The 20,853-nt window shown below is 43.1% G+C and overlaps 1 protein-coding gene across 13 annotated transcripts in view; it reads right to left on the bottom strand.

The window, feature by feature from the left end:
• The window catches only part of LOC119128482 (adhesion G protein-coupled receptor L3-like), a 90,639-nt gene that overhangs the window by 50,091 nt on the left and 19,695 nt on the right, over positions 1-20,853 (bottom strand). For all 13 annotated transcript variants that reach the window (XM_037260924.1, XM_037260925.1, XM_037260929.1 and 10 more), the window contains exons 3-5: positions 19,154-19,219; positions 9,959-10,129; positions 4,656-4,869 (exon numbers count right to left, since the gene is read on the bottom strand). In XM_037260924.1, the coding sequence (XP_037116819.1) occupies positions 4,656-4,869; positions 9,959-10,013 (269 nt within the window). In that variant the 5' untranslated portion in view covers positions 10,014-10,129; positions 19,154-19,219. The remainder of the gene's footprint in view (positions 1-4,655; positions 4,870-9,958; positions 10,130-19,153; positions 19,220-20,853) is intronic.

The following is a 20,853-nucleotide window of genomic DNA, read 5'->3' as shown; positions in this document are numbered from 1 at the left end:
CATCTTCTATTCTTTCTCTCGTGTGAGCAAAAATAGTGTATACTTTGCTTTCACAGCAACATAATGACAATTTTTCACCATCCACAAAAACAAAAGAACAACCCGCTGGATCTAATATGCATGGGATCCGCCTCATTTGAATCCTTCGTCGGGACTGCGACTTCCCCGTTATGTGCATGTAAATCCAAACTCTAGGGAGCACCTGCACAGGAAGGAGGCAGCGGAATGCGCAATCGATTTGTTTGGCGGCTGAGGCTTATTCGCTGGGGCCTGCCCATCTAATGATTTACGATTTCCGCGATGAATTTTTCTATTCTTGCCAACAAACCACGTCGCTCCCTATCTGGCTGCTGATGCTTGATTTATCTTCCAAAGCCAAGAAGGGCCCCTTGGGATTCGCCGGTCCGTAGGCCCATTTTAATCTCATTCCGGGGGGAGGAGGGGGATGGGGCGGCTTTAGTGGGCAGCCATATTTTTACAACAACCGCAGTGAGATGAATATTAAGGTGACACATATTGAAAAAAGAATTGATAATTCGACATGCCAGGCGAAGAACTGTACCAGTACATCCGGTGACCGAAACGCAACGGAAAGTTGGCTGGACTTGCATGTAATGTTGTATGTGTCTTTAAGGGGCGGGGCCTCTGAGTGACATCAGTCGGGCTGGCTGCTTCTTTCAGTATAAACGTCTGTACCTTGCCGGTGCTTTAAACCAAGCAGAGCTCTGGGGTCTCCAGATCCGGGTCCAAATCCAAATGAAAACGTCGCTTTTTTTTTTTCGATACTATTTTGATTACGGTCTTTTAGTCATTTTTAAATCAAATCCACTCTATGGTCTCTTAGCGATCACAGAAATCTACTATTTATTTATTTGTTTGTTTGTTTTTAAATATATTGGTTTTAAACATCCTTAAATGTTCTTTTAGGAAGGTTAATAAGCTCTTTTGTTTTCCCTTTGCTGTGAATGTTTTCAATTGTTTCTTGTCTCTGGCCTGTTGGTTGTGATCAGAATGGTATTAGTACCTTTGTCTCAATTTGAGCCAGGAAAAATCCTGCAAGGTTATCATTGTTAAGAATAGCGAGCATGGAACACCACCAAAACTGGCGCTAAAATCCATTTGGGGCAGATGGAGGTGAACTCCATTCACTGTACTGCATTACAATCCACACACAAATCAATAAACGCAGTGTATCACAAAGTCACACAAACACACACACACACCCAAGTCCAATCTCTGTTTCACATTCACTCCCCTGCCTTTAAGCACCGATCCTTCATCTCCAGCCACGGTCACCATGGAAACTCCCCGTGTCCATCTTGGGGGTCTGCGCTCAAAGCGCTGCGGCGTCTTCGCAAGCTCCCCGAAACGCATCACGAAGCGCACAGAAGCTTAGCTTGCGGGAGGGTGTTAAGCCACTAATTACCGCACACGTACAAAAGGGATGAAGGTGGCTACAATAACAATCCGCTCTATCTCCAGCAGCCATGAGCGACGGATGCAACCCCCCCCCCCCCGCTCCCATTCATTGGCTAAATAAATTCAACACGGCCACAATCAAATATTCCCGCCTTGTCCCAATCGATGGGACGTCTCACGAATGAAAGGACAGCAAGGAGGTGGTGAGTGACCTCCATGTTCAATACAGGAAGGCGGGTCCAGGATTACAAAAGCAATGCACAGACGGGATTAATAAAAAAAATAAAAACAATATGACAGATATAATTAATTTGACTTTAACGGTAATTTGTACCTACAAAGCTGAGTATTGGCCACGTTTTAAGGTATCTTTCGACACCAGCCATCGATACTCACAAAAAAATCCTCCTCAACAGTAGTTGGCGCTATACTGCAGCAAACTGCAATTTTTTTTTCGATTCAGCAATCAATATTTGCAGGAAAAATATTTAGTTTTTGGTGCTATCTGGTGGCAATTTGGGGTCAAGAGACTTAAAAATTAAAAAAAAAAGTTACAAACTTATTTTGATCTTATTTGGCTGACATTATAACTTTTATCAATTCCGTCTGCTCCAGTTGAGCACTTAATGCAGAAGTATTAGACCCGATGTGGTTCGTCTTTTTCTCTGCACTCTCTTTCTTATGACCCATCATTAGAAAAAAAAAAAAACTGGAAATGCAAGTGTCCTAACTCTGTCTCACAACTTTGCGGGTTGTAATACAGATCAAGACACCGCTTCTAAGAAATAATCAAATGGACCAAGATTCGAGTCTGAGGAAGAACAAATTCCATCAAGTTTTCAAGGTGACAGGCTGATTGCGATGGCGACAGCGGGGGCGGCGGCCTCAGCAGGCATAAAGAGCAGGAAGCGCTGGATTCAGATGAAGCATCTTTGATCTGGGCTTCAAGCCTCTCTCTGGTCCACACAATCCTCACCCGCCACCTCCACTCTCTCCCCCGGTATCCTTCATCATCAAAAAAACATCCGACAGCCACGCGTCATTTTTTTTCCCCAATTTATTTTGAGCTGCCGCTATTAGGTTGTATAAGCATCACATCTGGTAACATCGTGTTCCGCATCAACGAGCACGTCACTGCATTTTCAAATCACGGCGTAGAGGTAGCATGCCAAAAAAACAACAACCTTGGGACCTGCTGGCTTCATCGCGTATTCATTTTCAAGGAAAAGTCAAAACAATAATCCTTGAAAGTAAGATCTGTTAGGTTCGGGGATGTCTGTATATTCCACACGATCTTTTTTCAAGGTAAGATAAATCAGAAGAACACCCCTCCCCCATCTACCATACCCCGTCAGCACTCTAAAAGGACACAATATGCGTTAAGGCAGCAATCTTCAACATGTCCAAAGCAAACAGGGAGTGGGGGGGGGGCCAACAAGTTGCGTCCCTTTATGCCACGACCAGCACTTTTTTTCTCGACCGCAGCGAAGAACAACCACGGTCCAGTGGTCGCGAAGGCCATTGACGGAATTAAGACTCATGAATAAGAATGCGGCACGGGGTGACGGAGAGCTCTCCCGCTGTGCGATATCGACATGCACGCTCGCTCAGAAAATAGCCTGGCATAATTAGGTCTCACAGGAGAGCGGCAGAGGCCACTCTTGAAACTCTCGAGAGCGTGTCCAGGAGAAATAAGGAGAAAATGCCAGCCACTGATGAAGATGGGCGGGGCAGAGCTGTTTATTGATGAAGTCGATCAAGCATTATTTGGGGTACGCCATGTGTAGACATATGATTTTTAAAAACCTTTTTACGGAAAGGCAGCAGGGTCTTAAAAGCAATTAGACAATTTTACTACCGATTCGTTGGAATCCAACCATTTATTGCCACCGACAAATATAGTCATCTTGTCATCCAGCTTGTCTGACGTTCAAATTTGTAAACCACTGTACAAGCATTTGACGCCCCAATGGAGTACGTATGGTATAAATATTTCTTATGTATATTATTTTTTGTGACAATTTTGTTGTTTTATGTTTTGAGGAGTCACAAAAGAAACTTCTGCGTGACATCTCATTAAAGAAATATGCTAATTTCCTCCGCTTTTGGCTAAGAAACCAGTGTTGTTAGTGAAACCAACCCATGTTCTAATACTTATAGAATGCAAAAAAAGTAAAACCGAACTTTTTCTGGTGGTAGAAGAGGTGATTGTATTTTGACTTTCTGATGTACAAGTTACTGACTTTCCAAAGATTCTGCTGTCTGAGTTTCCTTTAGCAATGTAAAAAACAAATTTGTGGTCTACTTATGACGGATGCCTACCATGAAGATTTTTTTATGTATCCCCTGAAGCCATTTTCTAAAGACAGCATGAAATTTGGTAGGCAAGTCTATAAGGAGTTGACCCACAAAAAAAAGTCTTCTGGAATCATTTGGCTATTGATGTTTTATTAACGAAGTATTTTCTTATTGTATTTTTAGCCGGTCCACATGAGGCTAACTGGACTAAACTAGACTCCTACTCAAATATCTAGTAGAGTTTTCTGACGATGACTTTTAGCTTTTTGTTTGGGGATTTCTCATCGCAGATTTTTTTGCCAGTGAACTTATCAAAGTGTTGCGGAAAGAGTATGAACCCAGTTGCTCCAGGGCAGAAGCATCGCGTATGTGCTGTCAACTCTTACCTGCCAATTAAACGCTGGCGGATGAAGAAGAAGAGAAAAAAGAGCAATGGTGGAGAAGCAGCGGATGAAAGAAAAGACGACAAAGTGAGAGGAAAGCAAATATCAGATGGAAGAAAAGGCCAAAAGAAGCGAGCTGGCTCCCCGCATGATGACGAACCACCTGCTCTTGACTGAATTAGCTCTTTCTTTTCCCAGAGCACATAGCTAGCCTTGTTAGCTTAGCTGGCTAAGCTGGATGCAACACGACCAAAAACAGAATTGCTGTATTATACTGCTACGTTGCTTAGCTTGAAGCAGAAATTCATACCAACCAGGAGCGCATATCTAGCCTTGTTAGCTTAGCTGCCATTTTGCTAAATCGCTAAAAGATAACACCAAACACCTGTTCCCCATTCAAACCTTAAACATAATGTAAACGAGTCACATGACCCCGGGAGGAATCTCTAAATCTGTGTATGAAACAAAATAGATCCCTACGATCAAGATGTGATTGGTCACGTCAGGCGACCAATCAGATCCGCAACGGAGATGCTAAAGAAAAGCCGCCTTTACCTTTGTGACATGATCTTGTAGGCGTCCGGCAGGTAGCATCTGGTATTCTCCATCTGCGCCGGGTCGGCGTCGCAGATCTTGTCGTCGGTGCGCCCGTAGTTGGCGCTCTCGATCATGATGACGTCGGTGCCCGGGCAGCGCAGCTCGATGGGGTAGCCTTCGCAGGACAGCTCGCGACGCACCACCGCCATGGGGATAGGCGCGCGGCTAAAGGCTGCGGGGAGATTAGGTGAAGCAGCATGAGGCTCAACTCAACAGTGTTGACAGGATTCACACTTGTTTTCAAACGCGCAAACTAGTTAAACACAAAAGAAGGTGCTCATTATGGTGCCTTTCATTTTGTTTTCATTCCAAAAAGGCAGTGAAGTGATGCCGCGTTTGAAAACATCGTGACTCGCCAATAATAGATTCCAATTGAAAGCCGTCAATTATCTGACGCTGAATGGCAATGTTTAATGCTACCTCTTGTTGAAAAAGTTGGGACAAACTTTGATAAATGACAAATATAAGCCACCAACCTAAATGGTTGCATGATTTTTCTTTTTTTGACTAACTAAAATTTCAATAAATTTTCTATTTTACATAGATACTTTTCCTCCACTTCTTTTGGTCTACAAAGTAGAAAGCAGTGCAGCTCTCCAGTTCTGCAAATGTCAAAATCGGAACACTTCATAATCCCAATACGATCATTAAAAAAACATCAGAGCGAGAGACTGTCATCATTGACATCATCAATTGGTGCTCCCGCGGCGGAAGAGGGTAGATGTCTACGATTACCCGGTTAGTCCGCAACTGTCGTGTAATTACATCTTTGATTGATGGCTGTGCACGAATGCATGAACTCGTAGTGACGCTTCGGGTGCCATGTTGCTTAGGGAGAATTCAAATGTTGCACCCTCCCCCAAAAACTGTCTTCTCAAGGGGGACTTTTGATTTCTTTAATAGGGATCATAGGGCTGATTCTGGGCTGATTAACCCCGGAACTAAGTGGAAGGAACAATGACATTTAAAAGACCGTCATTAGGAACAAAATAGGGTCCTTGTACTTCATTTTAACTCACACGGAAACGTATAAAAAAAAACGTTATGGTCAGCCATCATTTGAATCTGAAGTTCTGGATGGAGATAGGTAACACCAAGCCTCATAATTTGGTTGAAGTAAAAATAATTAAATTATACAGCAATAACATATTTACTCTTCACATTTTTACCTATTTGCATTTTTTTATGTACAAAAGCCGATCACTGCCTACTTGGTACAACATCGGTGTCAAGGAAGTATGTTGAACAGATATATTGTGACCGCCGTGGTTACAGAAGGCGGCCGTGTGGCGACAAAATCGCCGCAGGGTGTAGACGTAACACAAATATTAATCGGCGACAAGGTTTGGTTTGACTGGCCCGCATACACACCAGCCGTTGTGGGAAATCATTTTCCTGGAATTCCCAATGGCCACCATACGGTTGTTTGGGAGCACGGACATTCTCAAAACATTCCAGAACATCTTTTCTGTCTGATGAAAACCATGCAGGTTATTGTTAGATTCCTACGGGGAATACAAACATAGCCAGCTAAGCTAACCTGGTGTGTGTGTGTCCGTGTGTGCATATGCAACAACTTCATTGAATTAATGGAAGAAAGATGGAAGACAAAGGCAGGGGGGAAGACAGGGGAGCTGATTCAACACGTCAACCGCCCAGACGGGTCCCGCCCCCACGGCGAGTGATTGATCGGATTCGATTAGACCAATGGGAGCCCGTCACACCCACTTCCTGGTTTGCGGCATTATTAACCGAAGTAGCTCATTTGCAAGAGTACTTTGAAAGAAGGGGTCTTTCAATGATACGCTTTTTCAATAATGCATGAGGGATTATTTATCTCCAAGTGAGAAACAGTTCAGGCAAATTGTTCTCCCAAGTAAATGATGTTTACATTTGGCCTCGGGCAACACGACTCTCAAAGGCTTTTACGCCGAGCAGAAAATTAGCCAGCAACTCAAGTGTCAAAAAGAAAGGATGGAAATACTTCATGCCACAACGGGCTGCTCCGTGATCACATCATAATAATGTTGTCAAAATCGCCAATTCCGCCTTAATTTGTTATCATTAGAATTATTTAAACGCAATACTTGGCTGTCGTCAGACATTCTTGCTGAATTATCGATTCTGTATCGTAATTGAGATCATCCTTGATATTTTTATCAGTATTTACGTAGTATTTGGTTCTGAAGTTATAATAAGCCATATTTGAAACCAATACTGTGGTGGGCCAACTATCAATATAACAATTTCGGTATTGTACGGTGTATATTTGTTTTCCATTGGACAGCAGGAATATTTCATGCCAGAAAATCGTACGATACAAGACGATTCGCAATCTCTTGAAATCGATATTTGTAGTCTGTATTCTCGCACGTATTGATACAAAGCAGAGGACAAGAACGTCTCTTGTTATTGATTTGACGATGACGCTTATGAGGAGGAAAGTCACAACTATCCCAAATTGCACTCTGAAAAACACCTGCCTCGTAGCGCTTGCCTCACCGCCAACCGCGCCGCCGCTTGACCTCGCCGTCGATAGTCGTCCTCATTAAACACCGCTCGGGCCGATACCCGGCGGCAGGAGCGATTTAAACGGCATCACTCAGCGCTTTCTGAGCGGCGGGGAGATGCTAATTCATTTATCCGGGAAGATATATACGCCAGGCGCCTATAAAACACGCAGGTGTTTAACCCCAGCGTGCCACCCGCCACGCTACTGTCAATCATCGCGCGAGACCGGCCACTTCTGACAGCAATTTGGCGATGTAACGCAGTGACAACAGATGCCGCCGGCCGCGAGGGCCATTTTTTTTTTTTTCCCCCCACTCGGAATATCAAGCCGGTATTGATTTTGCATCCATTATAGAAGGGCATAAAAACAGAAGGGATTTGTAGGTGACATGCCAAATGGAGGTGTTATTGGGAAGTGGGATTTTAATGTACAAGACTGTATTCCTCAAAATAAAGTCTGCCTTCAAAATACTGGAGATGCCTCGATTTCCCCCGTCAAAGAAATTAAAGAGAATGTTGCTAACCAAAACAGCAGCACATATGGCAAAAATATACACTGGCATTGTAGTTTTTCATTTTTATTCATCAGGGTTCTTCGAGGCAGGGGGGGTGGGGGGTAGTGGGAAATCCATAATGATAATCCCCCAAAATATTTAAAGACTTTTCTGAGTGAGTCGTCGAAAGGATCAATTGAAGCAGGGCCCGGGATTAAAGTCAATTCCCGTCAAGAAGGGAGCGTCCTCAAAGTGACACCTCTTCAAGGGCAAACTGTCAGCAGCAATACAAGCCTAGACTTTTTCCCCTCTGCCGCTTTGTGTGGCCTTGCCGTGACATTTATTACATCAGCGTGTGGATTTTAGCATATGATGAATCCATCCTGGCGTGGATGAATTGCATGCCTGTGCTTGTAATATTTCCTAGAATGCTGTCATTAAATGCTGGGCGATGGCTTTATTTTCCGTGCGGTCTGAATACATTTTCAGATGCTCAATAGCATCGCCCTGAATGCTCTTCTCTCAGTATTGACAGTACCGTATTTTCCGCACTATAAGGCGCACCGGATTATAAGGCGCACCTTCAATGAATGGCCCATTTTAAAACTTTGTCCATAAGATATATACATTTGGCCCGCGGGCCGGACTTTGGACATGCCTGCTGTAGTGGCTCAATATTGGTCGATATATAAGGCGCACCTGATTGTAAGGCGCACTGTCGGCTTTTGAGAAAATTGGAAGTTTTTAGGTGCGCCTTATAGTACGGAAAATACGGTATATGGTGTGAAACACGACAGTCCAAGTGTGATCGCTTTTCTCTCAGCACTGGCAGTTTGTGTGAAGGTTTTGTCTTTTGGTATCCTCGCGTTCCCGCTTTGATGCTCAATATGGAGGTAAGAATTAACAAGTACGAATTCATTATCTCTCCGCACTTTCTCAATTCATTGATGGCAACGTTTATTTGAATGTCTCTCAGCAGTGACATTTTCCGTGATGCTCAAGTCCCAGCGGGCTCACTATACAGTTCAGTCATAATTACAAGAATGCGAATAATAACGATAATGGTAACAACAACAATTAATTATTATGATAACAGCACAATTGTGTCACTCAACATTTGCAAATAATGCAAATGTTTTGTTTTCCCCACTGCCAGGTGCAAATGTAATGTGTACGTCGCAGTGCTCGGAGAGTCACCTGCTTGTCACCGCACAACACGGCAACGCCTCACTGGGCTCTCCAAACAACTTTGGAGCACCCCCCGCTTTCAAATACCAGCAGGCGGATAAATCATTTGTTTAATTAATTAACTCAATTAGGCAAATCCGAGGACGCCTTTGAGAGGGATGGCGAGGCAGAACTAAAAGTGTGGCTGCAGCCGTGACCGCATACGGTACGCCAGAGTGTAAAATACAAATATGGAATTATAGGACTTGAAAGCAACCATCGCTCGCCATGGCGACGACGGATCAGCCGCTTTACGGCTCCGTGCACACGTGTATTTTCAATTCATTGTCATGGTCCTCACGTCAAAACAAGCAGTGTTTTGTCATTGGCAAAGGCACCAATAGGGGGCGCTAATAAGCGGAGGGACCTGATCCATTTACAACCGCACCGTCTCAGATTGCACCGGCCGGGGCCGTATTAGGCGGAAAGAATATCAAATCTATCCCGGAGCCTTTTACATGCACGCAAACACATGATTAATGTGCCTGCTGTTTGCCGCATTGATTTGTCTATTGTTATTCACTGTGACCAAAAACAATGGCGCAGGGGGAGTAAGGGGGCGGGTGTGTGTGCCTTAGGTGTGTGTGTTACAACCTGATGACAATTGTTTTTTTTTCTCTCTCTCTATCTCATCCCTGTATGACTTGTCTTGCTACTCCCGAACTTAAACCCTAACCCCTAACCGAGTACACGCCCCGATGCACGTCCATTCTTGCACACAAAAGGGGGGACTAGAGATCCCAAAGTAGGTCGAGCAATCTCTGGGGAAATGTCAAGGTGGAGAAATTCCCTCTCCAGCTGCACAACGGCTCTACCGCAACAATAAACATACTTGTCTCTCAGTATACATTTTGGAGCCAAAATAAGAGAGGGAATTGCTTCTCTCTATTGACACGATACATTTTTTTTAACAATAGCATTAGATGCGGAATTATATCGCAGCCTAGTCGTGATACATTTTGATGCACAATAACAGCGGGAAAGCTTGGCTCGGCATTCAGACAAAAGTAAAACCGGATTTGAACATACCCAGAGCGGCTGGAGCAAAGAGGCTGGCAAGGACTAGCAGGCGTGCGGTCCACATGGCCTCCCCCTCGTACCGCCCGCTGCTAACGCTGGAGTTCAGCACTCAGGCCTTCAAGTAAAACACAGAGCGACGGAGGTTGCTTGTTCTCGTTACACGTCGATGTCCAAACACTCCTGCGGAGAAAAAATGCGTGTAAAATGGACGGTATAAATAGACAACAGATAATGGACGGTATGTATAGACAACAGATTAGGGTTACGTTACGGTTGATGGGGAGGGTTAGGGTTAGGTCATCTGAGAGCTACGGTTAACACATTTTCCGTGCAATTTCAGTCAGCTCTTGATGTACAGTAAATGTATATTTTCAATGAGGAGCTCGCAATGTTTGATGGTTCATAATCTGATGAGCGAGGCCCCATTAGTGTCGCATGATCTCCAATGATTAGGTCTTCTATTATCCAAAGGCAGACACAATCTGCCGCAAAACCATAATCCCTGAGAAGAGATGCAAGGATCGCTGACAGAATCTGACAGCATTGAAGAGAGTCATTTTCCATTGGGGGAGGGGGGACTCATATTTGACCATGGGTTCACCCCCCCTTTCCCCGCTCTAAATACTCAAGACATGTCGGGGCAATGATTGTGCTGGCATGTAACCATTTTCTAATCCTAATCCTGATTATTTCCCAAATCCGAGATTAATGTAATCAGATTGTTTATGTTGGAGATAATAAAGGCTTTATGAGGAGGGCAGCTATTATGAATCCAAGGTGCAGCACTTAAACCTACACCGGTTTGACCGTTGGGGTAGATGAGGCACTTCATCGAGGACGTGCAATTATTTAAGCAACATCAGAGAGTCGCTGGTTTGAATAAGAATTGATGCTTTTAGGATTAGTGTGAAAGGATTTAGGGCTAAGGGTTAGTGTTTAAGGAATGGGTTTAAGGTATCGGTTTCGGATCTAGTGTTGGTGTCTAGGGGTCACAGTCAATGGATGAGAGTTGGGGTATTGGGTATATAGTTAGGTTATAGGTTTAGAAACCATGATGTAAATTAGGTCGGGGTTAGGATTTTGGGTTGTGTTTAGTATCTCTATAGGTTTTAGGTTTGAGGTATAGATTTAAGGACTTGGGTATATGGTTAGGGATTAGCGATAGGATAAAGGAATAGGGTCAATGATTAGGATTTAGGATAAAGTTAAGGATCTAAATACAGAAGGTTTAGGAAAGGTCTTGGGTATAGGAATCTTATTTTTTTTTCGGATATCAAGAGTATACAAAACAGACTGTCCGCTGAGAAATGCCCAAAAAACAAGACTAGACTATCACAGTAGTTCATTTGCTCCCTAAATAAATGAAAACAAGTACAGGAAGTGGCGCCCGCCGCCAAGTGAGCACATCATAAAATATATATTTATGAGAACAGCTTGGATGCCGTTTAAAAAAGAAAATGAAAAAGAAAACAAGATAGTTCAGTAATGCCAGCGTGTCTTGTATTCCAGAAGGAGTCTCGTGTGATACATTACGGCACTGACGTTTCAAGGGTACCTCGAGTGAAGGGATTTAAGATAACTCCCTTAGATACTATGGCCAACGTTTTGCAAGTCCAGTGACGCCTGTTCTTTGCAACATCAAGGAGACTAATTTATCACATTTCACTACTTTGGCAAAGTACTATTAGGGTACCGCAGAGTGCATTTGCCTTTCCCGTTGCTTCGGAGGTACTTAGACCGACTCAATTGGTCCAAACGAGGCCTGATATTTGCACATCGGCCCTCATTTAGGTTTTTAAGGATCAAGACAAGCGATTCAGTCACTTAGATGGATCACTTGAAACCTAAGCAATCCAGGCAAGACCAAATGGGACTGGGTAAAATTGGATAAAAAAAAACGTAAAAAACTGTTCACATAGTACCTTTTGTGTATAGTCTATAAATATTTACAATTTAACCCTCAGCGCTATCTGACGGAGTCACTCACACCTAGTCCCGCCTTCTGAACATGTCGTAATGAAGTGGGATCGCATTCCAATGACAGATCTCTATCTTGCATGGACGTGGGCCAATCGTGTGCATTTATGCAAATGAGGTGTATAATGAAGGTTCATCTGTGGCGGCGTTCTGATTGATGAGCGCTCGCCGAGGGAAATCTTCGGCGGTTGGTGATTAAAACCAAAACGGTCAGATATGAGATTTTGAGGGGGCGGGGCCTGAAGCATCAAACAGTGGAATACACAAAACATTATATTAAACACAGTTACCCAACAAAATAAATGGCTTCCAGATCTTCGGCACTTCTATCTGAGATTTCCCTCAATACAGAATAGGCAAATAGGCATGAATAGATGAGTTTTTCCTTGGCGAAGAGCCGGTGAGGCTCGACGGTATTGGAAATCTGAAGATGAATAGGCTGTGACATCCCAGAAGCTTGAAAACGTGCGCAGCAAGGCATCCACTCGCACAATTGGCTCCCCGCGAGGGACCCCGACGCAGCCAGCCAGTGACAGACAGATAATAGCGCTAACTTTAGCTCCCACGCACGCTGACTGGTCCTCCATGATCATCTCCTTGAGTGTGACTGATGGCTCGGCTTAAGTAATGGGACCGCCCCGCCCCCTCCCTAAAAGCCGACCCTCCTGAGCATAACCTCGATCCATGAGAGGAAATGATACGTATAAAATGACAAGATGCACAGCAGGGATTATCATCCACCAGATTGGCTCAAGGTGGGCCCGGGTTACCACGGCAACCCTTACTCGACCGCCGTTTGTCAGACACTAGAAGAAATTGCTCTGCCCAAGACTGAAGCTTTGGGGTACGTTAAGACGATAAAACCGGTGTGACCTCAACGCCGATGGATTCCAGCGTCGATATATTCCTGAGCTGTTGTGCCGACACCAGCGTTTTTTACGCAGATCCGGGTCAGAAGCATTGGCAGGGTTATTGGTATGATGGATGAGCGGCCGAGCAAAACATGACCTTACCTATGTCAGGACGACTGTCGAGTAATTCTGAAGCGCGGTGAAATCTGTCAGCGACATAGAGCCCGCTTGAAACCGGAACAGGTTGAAATTTCACGGCGGTTTCAGAATGACTTGGAAGTGACGCAAGGCTTTTTCGCTGTTTCCAAAGTTGAGTTTCACACTTGTTTCTTTTGTAGACTTATTTGTATTTGACTTCAGGTCTCAATTTCCTCCTGACTAACACCACATGCATAATTTTCCACTTCATTCCCAGTCTGATTTCACAAGAAGGCGGAGGAGGAGGAAAAGCAATGACACACACACACACACACACACACAAACATCAATTTTAGCTGGGCGTCTCAGCGCTACACCAATGTCAATAGCGCTGATTCCAACAGCGCGTCGCATTTCAATATCATTATCTGATGCCGTGCACAAAATCTAATGAAATCTTTAAAACAGAAATTGCACAACGTCCTCAGCCAGGCGATCCACTCAATCCAGAAGTGATTACCGCGTTAATACCATCTTCCATCTGCTCTCTGGGACTTTTTTTTTGGGGGGGGGGACTCATAACAATATCGAAATCAACCTTCAGAACAGAGTAGATTGATCTCAATGGCACTGCCCAAACATTTTAAGCCATGTATCATTACAACACACAGATGGCGTACTCTTTCTCAAATCAAAGCCTATTTGGAGGAAAACAGAGATCCGCCTCTCCCCATCGACCCGGAAACAGAGTCAAAACAATGTCCATTTAAAGCCAAAGTTGCATTTAAAAAAAAAAAAAAAAGCAAAACATCCCAATTTGGTGCAGAGGAATCTTGCTTCACTTGAGTTTTCACAATCCAACTCTTTACCCCCACTGACGTTTATAATCGTCACAGTTCCAGGTGTGGGACAATGGCAAACAGATGCCAACGAGTAAAGCAACATATGGACGCCGCCGGAGAGGTTCCTTCGCCGCAATTTGTTTAAGACGAGCCTCCCGCAATTTCAAATGACGCGCCTGAAAAAACATCAACTTCATTTCTGAGGGCTTCCTGGTGGCTAACCCTTCTCCCAAAGGCTCTCCTCCAGATAATCATCTTTAATGGAGGGGGGGTGGGGTGTTTATTTTTTTTTCTCCTCCCCCCGGAGCCACAGGGATGAGGCGCCTGCCAAACATGCGAGTGTCAAGAGCTCGCCGTAGTCAGGCGGCGGGTTGTGGCGGTCCTCAGACGAGAAGTGAATGGAGTTTGATTGGTCTGGGCAAACATCCTCATGGGGTACGTCTCGGAACAAAGAGAGCAATACACGCCTCTCTTGTCGAGGCAAATGCTCTCAGGGCTGCAAGAACAAAAAGAATCACCGGCGCCGGTCTCGAGGTGCCTGATCTTAGCGAGACCTCAAACACCCGATGATAGATCGCTTTGCTCCTTGAATTCCAAGCAAGTCTTCCTTTTTTTTTTTTTTTAAAAAAGAAACATTATCCTGCTGTCATCCAGGGTAGCTTATATCTACAGTAATAAGGACACAGCAGGAATTTTTCCTTTTTTTTTTTTTTTTTTTAAATCTGTTTTTGTTGAACAGCCCAATGATGTATTCAAAGCAGCGGTTTATTAATGAGGGGAAATGAATATTTATTATTAATTGAAGTAATATGTTTGTTTGATCAGTCATGTATTAAAGTTATGAGACATATATTTTTATGGATTTAGGTCGTAAAATTAGTCTATTCATTCATTTGATAGTTTTCTTTGTGCCAGGATCTAATTGGGGAAAATGGCTTATTTATTGATTCGATTTTCACCCGACCTCAATTGTTAAGTCAAGGAGGAAGTGTCGAAATGAAACAAACAAAAGAATAAATCTTTTGTGTATTTATCTTTTAAGTTTGGGGTGTGTCTTGTGCCAGTATTAGATAAATCAACTAAATAAAATATGAAGTGATATGGTACTTTAATCATCCAGTCATATATTTAATGTTTATTGATCAATTCAGATCATTAAATGTCTTTATTTTAGTCTGGGTCTACATCTAAATAATATCAATCAATGACAGAAATTAAAATATTGTGTCATTTCTTGTATTTCAAGTGAAATATAGAGGAAAAAAAATATGAAACGACTCAACGTCCATGTCAATGACTTGACATTTGATTTAATACAAAAGTACTTCACAGAAGCGGCTTGGTGAAAGCACTTGTAGTGCTGTGTAGTAATCTAAAGCTGCTCTGGCCCCGGGCTCAAAGCGAACGAGGCGAATTAGGCCCTTCTGCTGCCGTCTCCGCCATTAAAAATGCACAACATGGAATTGGAGAAAAGGATTTGGATTGATACAAACGAGGGCTCAGGGATTAAACTGGAAAGAATAAGAGGTAATCTTGTCCATGAGGGCCGCCGCACATTTGATTCCAACCGAGTCCAAGTCCCTAATTGCACTCCGGTGTGGTTCTACAGGTCCACTTGTGCCACAAACAAATGTTAGGCCCACTTGAAGCCAGGGAGGCGCTAATTGCATCGGGCCAGCACTGAGGAGCGCAACGCTGACGAAAATGTGCAGTCGTTTATTCCGGTGAGAGCGCGGCCAAATGAATCAATCAACAAAAGAATGCACTTTCGTCATAAATTGCGTGTGAATGCTGAAGAGCTCAACTGAGAAGCTGTGGGATTAATTACTGAAATGTAATTACGTCAAATATCATTCATTGTTGTCGCGCCGGCCCAGGAAGGCTCTTTGTCATTCATTAAAATAAAAAAATTACATTATGTTACTTACAGTATCATTGTGACACACACCTGTACATTTTGTTGTCTGTTTTTATTTAGTATGTTTTATTTTTACTTATTATAATTTATTATTTATTTTTGGTATGTTTTCTTTTAATTTATTTATTGTATTTGTTTTTATTTATTTTACTTATTTTTATTTATTTCTATTTTACTATATTTTATTTTTATTTATTTTTCTATTTTTATTCCTTTTGCTCAACTCCACTGTGTGCTGGCAGGTCCATGTGGAAATTCTTTCTCAATTTCCCGTACCTGCCCAAATAAAGGTTGGGTAAATAAATTCAAAAGATTTCCTAGTCTACAGGCTTCCTTGTAGTCTTTTGTTCTTGAGCTCTGACACGCAGTCATCCCAGCGATAAATTGTCTCAAAACAAGTTCCCAAATTGATGCCGCTCAGGTCGCCGCTCCCCCGTCGGCCGCGACCCATCACTCATTTTCCAATCTCGTTGCGGGAGTATCCATCACACTCGATGGCGCCGCTCAACTTTGGAGATGGTAACAGATTTTTAGCGGGATGGGCTTTAATTCATCTTTTAATGAGACGTGGCTATCATCATTCTCGCAGAGAGAGGCTTTTTTCTGATGTCGCCGTTCAATTTGTCTGCCGACGAGTCGCCGAACTGTCCCGTCTCGAATTCTCCCCACACTTCCTGCCCCTCCCGATGGAGATATTTCCCTGGCAATACGAGATGATGTTATTCCACTTGCCAGCCTGAGGCGTCAGCTGTGTGTGTGTTGGACGTCTGTCAGAGACCCCCCGCCTCCAACAACAACCCCCCTCCCCATCCCAACCAACTGGTTAAGGAATTCCGTGCCAGTCGCTTGGTGAGACCGGTCTCTGCTCCGTGTCCAAATTGATTGAGATTTTGGCACCCCTGAAGTAATCCGAGTGTGTCTTTCCTCTTCAAATCACTATTTTGTTTTTCTCAAAACACCAAAATCAGTGCTTGAAGGCAATTTCACTTTGCTACATGAAATTCCGTAGACATATCTATCACGAGTCAAACTCTCAAGAGGCTATGCCTGAAAAGACTTTGAACCAGTCTACATCAGAAATTCATAAAATCAATCCATCCATATTTTGACCCAGGGTCAGGTCTCAAGGGCGGCAACCAAAGCCGAGAATCCCGGACTTCCCACTTCATCCAAAACGCTGCCAGGCCTGCCGAGAAACACCTCACCGTGAAGAACGCAGTTCTGGTGAAGTCACCAAATCTGGTCTTCCTAAGACTGTACTTCCTATGAACCCTCTTTGTAAATTGGAACAGCTGTGTACTTGTTCACCCCGCCTACTTTGATGTCTTTCCAAAATGAATCTTGGCATATTTTCCCAGCCAAGGCTTCACTAAACACCAACTGATGAGTAATTGACAAGAACATCATTCGGGTATTCCGTGCAAAATCTTTCAACAGGAAAATTATTCGTTGCCGTGACTGATGACAAAAACGGACAAAAACGCCAATTGAGAATCACAGTGCGACCTTCGGGTCTGGTCCCGGTGGGACATGTCTGGGAGGCGTCCCAACCACGTGATCCAGATCTCGATACCGAGAAGTAACAGCCGTACTCCGAGCCGTTCCCGGATGACCGACGATTTGCCCCCTTATCTCTAAGCGAGAGCCACGACATCCCGCGGACGAAACTCATTTCGGCGGCTTGTATCCCAGATCTTGTTCCTTCCGTCACAACCCCGAGCTTCCGATCACAGGTGAGAGTGTTAACGTAAATTGACTGATAAATCGAGCGCTTGGTTCCTTCTTCGCAATTATTACGGGCGCTGTATTGCTCCGCCGTGTCAAGGTTCTTTCGGGAAGGCGAGATAAAAAAAAATTCCTCCAGATTGTGAAAGATGTCGTCCCTGACATAGAGACCTAAGTCACAGTTAAAAAAGAAGTCGGAATGATTCTTGTTGACGCAAGCAACGTACGCGTCCTGTAATTTATGCGAAGTTCTACACAATGACGTTTCCATTGTGCCATTTGACAGGTAGCTGGCACAATAGAAATAAACAAGGCAAAGTACATCTCTTGAGGCCCGACTTGACCTGGAAGTAAGTGAGGAGCAATTACGACTCCAATTTCAAGGGCTTGGATGCCACAGAAGCCAGTTTGCTCTTTTCAAAGCAGGAAACCGGAGGATTGTTTGACATTGTGTCACACCGCAACCAGATATGTCCGACATTGTTCCATCGGGAACACCTCAGCGTGGCTGAAACGGCTCGGGGCGATTATGAAAAACCGGATTTACGCCGACACATTTCTACGGACACACCTGAATGCTCCGGGAACAGTTTTATGCGCCTCTCCCCGAGGAAACGTCTGCTTTAGGATTTTAAAAGCCCATTTCATTCCACTGCCAGAGGCGAAATATTGTAGTTGAGCTGATTCGAGCCCAGGCAAAGATTGTAGACTTATTTATTGCTCCTTAGCTTGCGCAAGAATGCATTTAATAATATTATATTTTAAATTGCGTTCCTTTGTAAAGTTAATAATGCTGTATTTGTATCGACATAGCCGGCTTATAATGTCACCTAATGGAAATCGTAGCGGCTGTGTAGCTGCATTCGTAGACTTAAATACAATACGCGCCGTCTTCTCCTCTATTATTTGGTCAATGGAAAAACGATTCTGCTTTTATTATCGCACTGGCCAACACGGTCCCCTCACACAAGCCATTTGAATGCAGAAGGACAAAGGGCAACTTTCCGAGACGAGCAACGAGACTGAAAGAGACGCCACGTCAAATTCAGGAACTTGAATCAATTCCACCAGTAGCAGACGAATGAAGTTTTCTCCAGTTATATGTGCGGGCCAGAGTCTGTCTATAGTATTTAGTTAAAAAGCCACATGCCATTTTTCAAACACTCACGACAGCTTTGAATAAATTATGCAAACTTTTTTTTTGTCCTTGTGCCAAACAGTGCATCTGCTGAATAGTAATGACCGGAGCGGCTGCAGTGTGCAGGCCGAGCAGCCTTTGGGACTGATGGACAAAAAGATGATTTTTACAAAAAATATATATAATTGTTTATAATGGAATTTAATTATATTTTATTTCATGAAGTAGCAATTTTTTTTAAAAAACACAGCATGAATTTTATTTCTTAAATTGTACGTATTATTAATCATGTGCAGTGATATTAGTTTGTTGACTTCGATTACATTTTATTATACTTGTACTCACAGCACACATTTTATTTTATTTTCACTTTACAAATATAGTGTACTTTCAATTAAATTTTTATAGATGTTTCCCTAGTCTATTGTTCAGTTAAACGTTTTTAGTTCATAAATCTGCTATAAAAAAAGTCGTATTGTATTCAATATCATGTTTTAATTCTATGTCTTTTTTGGGGAGGGGTGATCACATAGCACTAATATTTTTAATTAAATGTATTAAATTTATTTAATTAAATGTATTATTTAGATTCGGGATGCAAATGCGATTAATTACCTTATTTGGAAATGCCCAGCCGGACAGTTGGCATCCAGTCAGGTGGCTCCCAGCATTCTTTTTATTCTGGTGAGGCAAAAAAAACAAAAACATAATAGAGTAGAGCTGAAGAGCGAAAGAATCCATTTTGTGAAACAACACAGGGACATCAGCACGTAGAAAAGCACACATTGAAAATCCTGATAGCCATTTGCATTTGGAATTTCCTTTGGGTTCTCCTGATTAGAGTAAAAAAATGTTGCCATTTGAGCACATCTCCCAAGACGGCCGTCACTCTGCCAGGAAATTAATGTATTGATTGAGGATTTTTTAGTAAATTCATCTGCCAATCATCTCTATGGCATAACTGAATCTGAGTGCGGAGGAGGGGGGGGCTTTGATTTATGCAAATGCTTCCCATCAATGGCAGCACTAATAGAAACAACACAAACTGTTTTGCTTCAGCAAATTACATTAAACTCAAGCCATGTGCCTACCAATGCGCCTTATTGAGACCAAATCTGATTCATCGTATTCATGCCGTGCTTCGAACAAATGTCAGCTCGTCCCCGATCCGTTTCTCTCGGTTTCGATTCAAGACATTTCCTGATTGGTGAAAAACGAGAAGGTAAAGTAAGAACGAACGATGTCGTCGGCGAGGACATCTGCTCGTCAGCGACTCCGCTGGAACCTGTCACATGCCCGGCAGGTTCCGGAAGCCAGGCAGATGGCGCGCGGCGCAATTAAGCCCCCGCCAAAACCTCTCAATCAATCTCCGGGAGCTCCTGCATTGCGAGCATTTGTCCGTTCAACCAACGCGCCGCTCCGCCTTTTTTGTGTGAACCTTACTGGAGGCCAGCACAAGTGTTTCATTCACACCCAATTATTGTCAAGGGGATGCTATTACACGGCCCAAAGACAAAACGTAACGACAACAACAAAAAACTGAGCGCGAGACGTTCCTCTTTTGTTCTCTGCTTGATAAAAGAGAAGAAACACGATCGGGCGTCACGGACAATGCGGACGCCGATTAGACCGGCCCAACTTTCAGTGCTTACTGTGTATTCGGAAACAGACCATCAGCTGTTAACTAGTTGATATATTTATCATGAGCTTATGAGCTTATCAATACTTTTTTTTTTTTTAATATTTAAAAAAAATCTAAAAAACGGACTGACTTTTCTTTCTGATATTTTCTTTTTCTTTTTAAAATTAAGAAATTATTTCATTATTATTATTTTATATTATTTATCGTATTATCTTATTATTTTATTATTATTTATATTATTTTATATTATTTTATTTATATTATTTATTTCATTCTTCTTTCTTTCTTATTTGGGGGAAAAATAACTGATAGATTTTATTTTATTTATCGCATAAAAATGACATCAATGAAACATTTCTTCAAGATTTAATGCAAATATATTGTGTGTATGCAAGTTAAATTCTGAACAAACATGGGAATGATTTTTCGCTGCGTGTCTTTGCAGCCTGAAATAACGCAGGTGCGCGTTTGACAAAAGCGGAAGAAATTTCGTCTGTCATCACGGGCTCACGCTGCATACCTATCAGCCGAATGTTTTTACACCGTCAATGAGATTAGCCATGTGTACTCTCCACCGAGCGTGTACATATTGAGCGGGGGTTTAACCGAGCTCGACGGGAATACAAAAGCTGGCGCTGGTGACTAAATGTTTGCACGGGACAGATCAGGCGTG

This window comes from Syngnathus acus, chromosome 10 (assembly GCF_901709675.1).
Source record: "Syngnathus acus chromosome 10, fSynAcu1.2, whole genome shotgun sequence".
Classification (NCBI taxonomy): Eukaryota; Metazoa; Chordata; class Actinopteri; order Syngnathiformes; family Syngnathidae; genus Syngnathus; species Syngnathus acus.
Note: the sequence above shows the minus strand (reverse complement) of the source record. Positions and strands in the feature narration are given on the sequence as shown.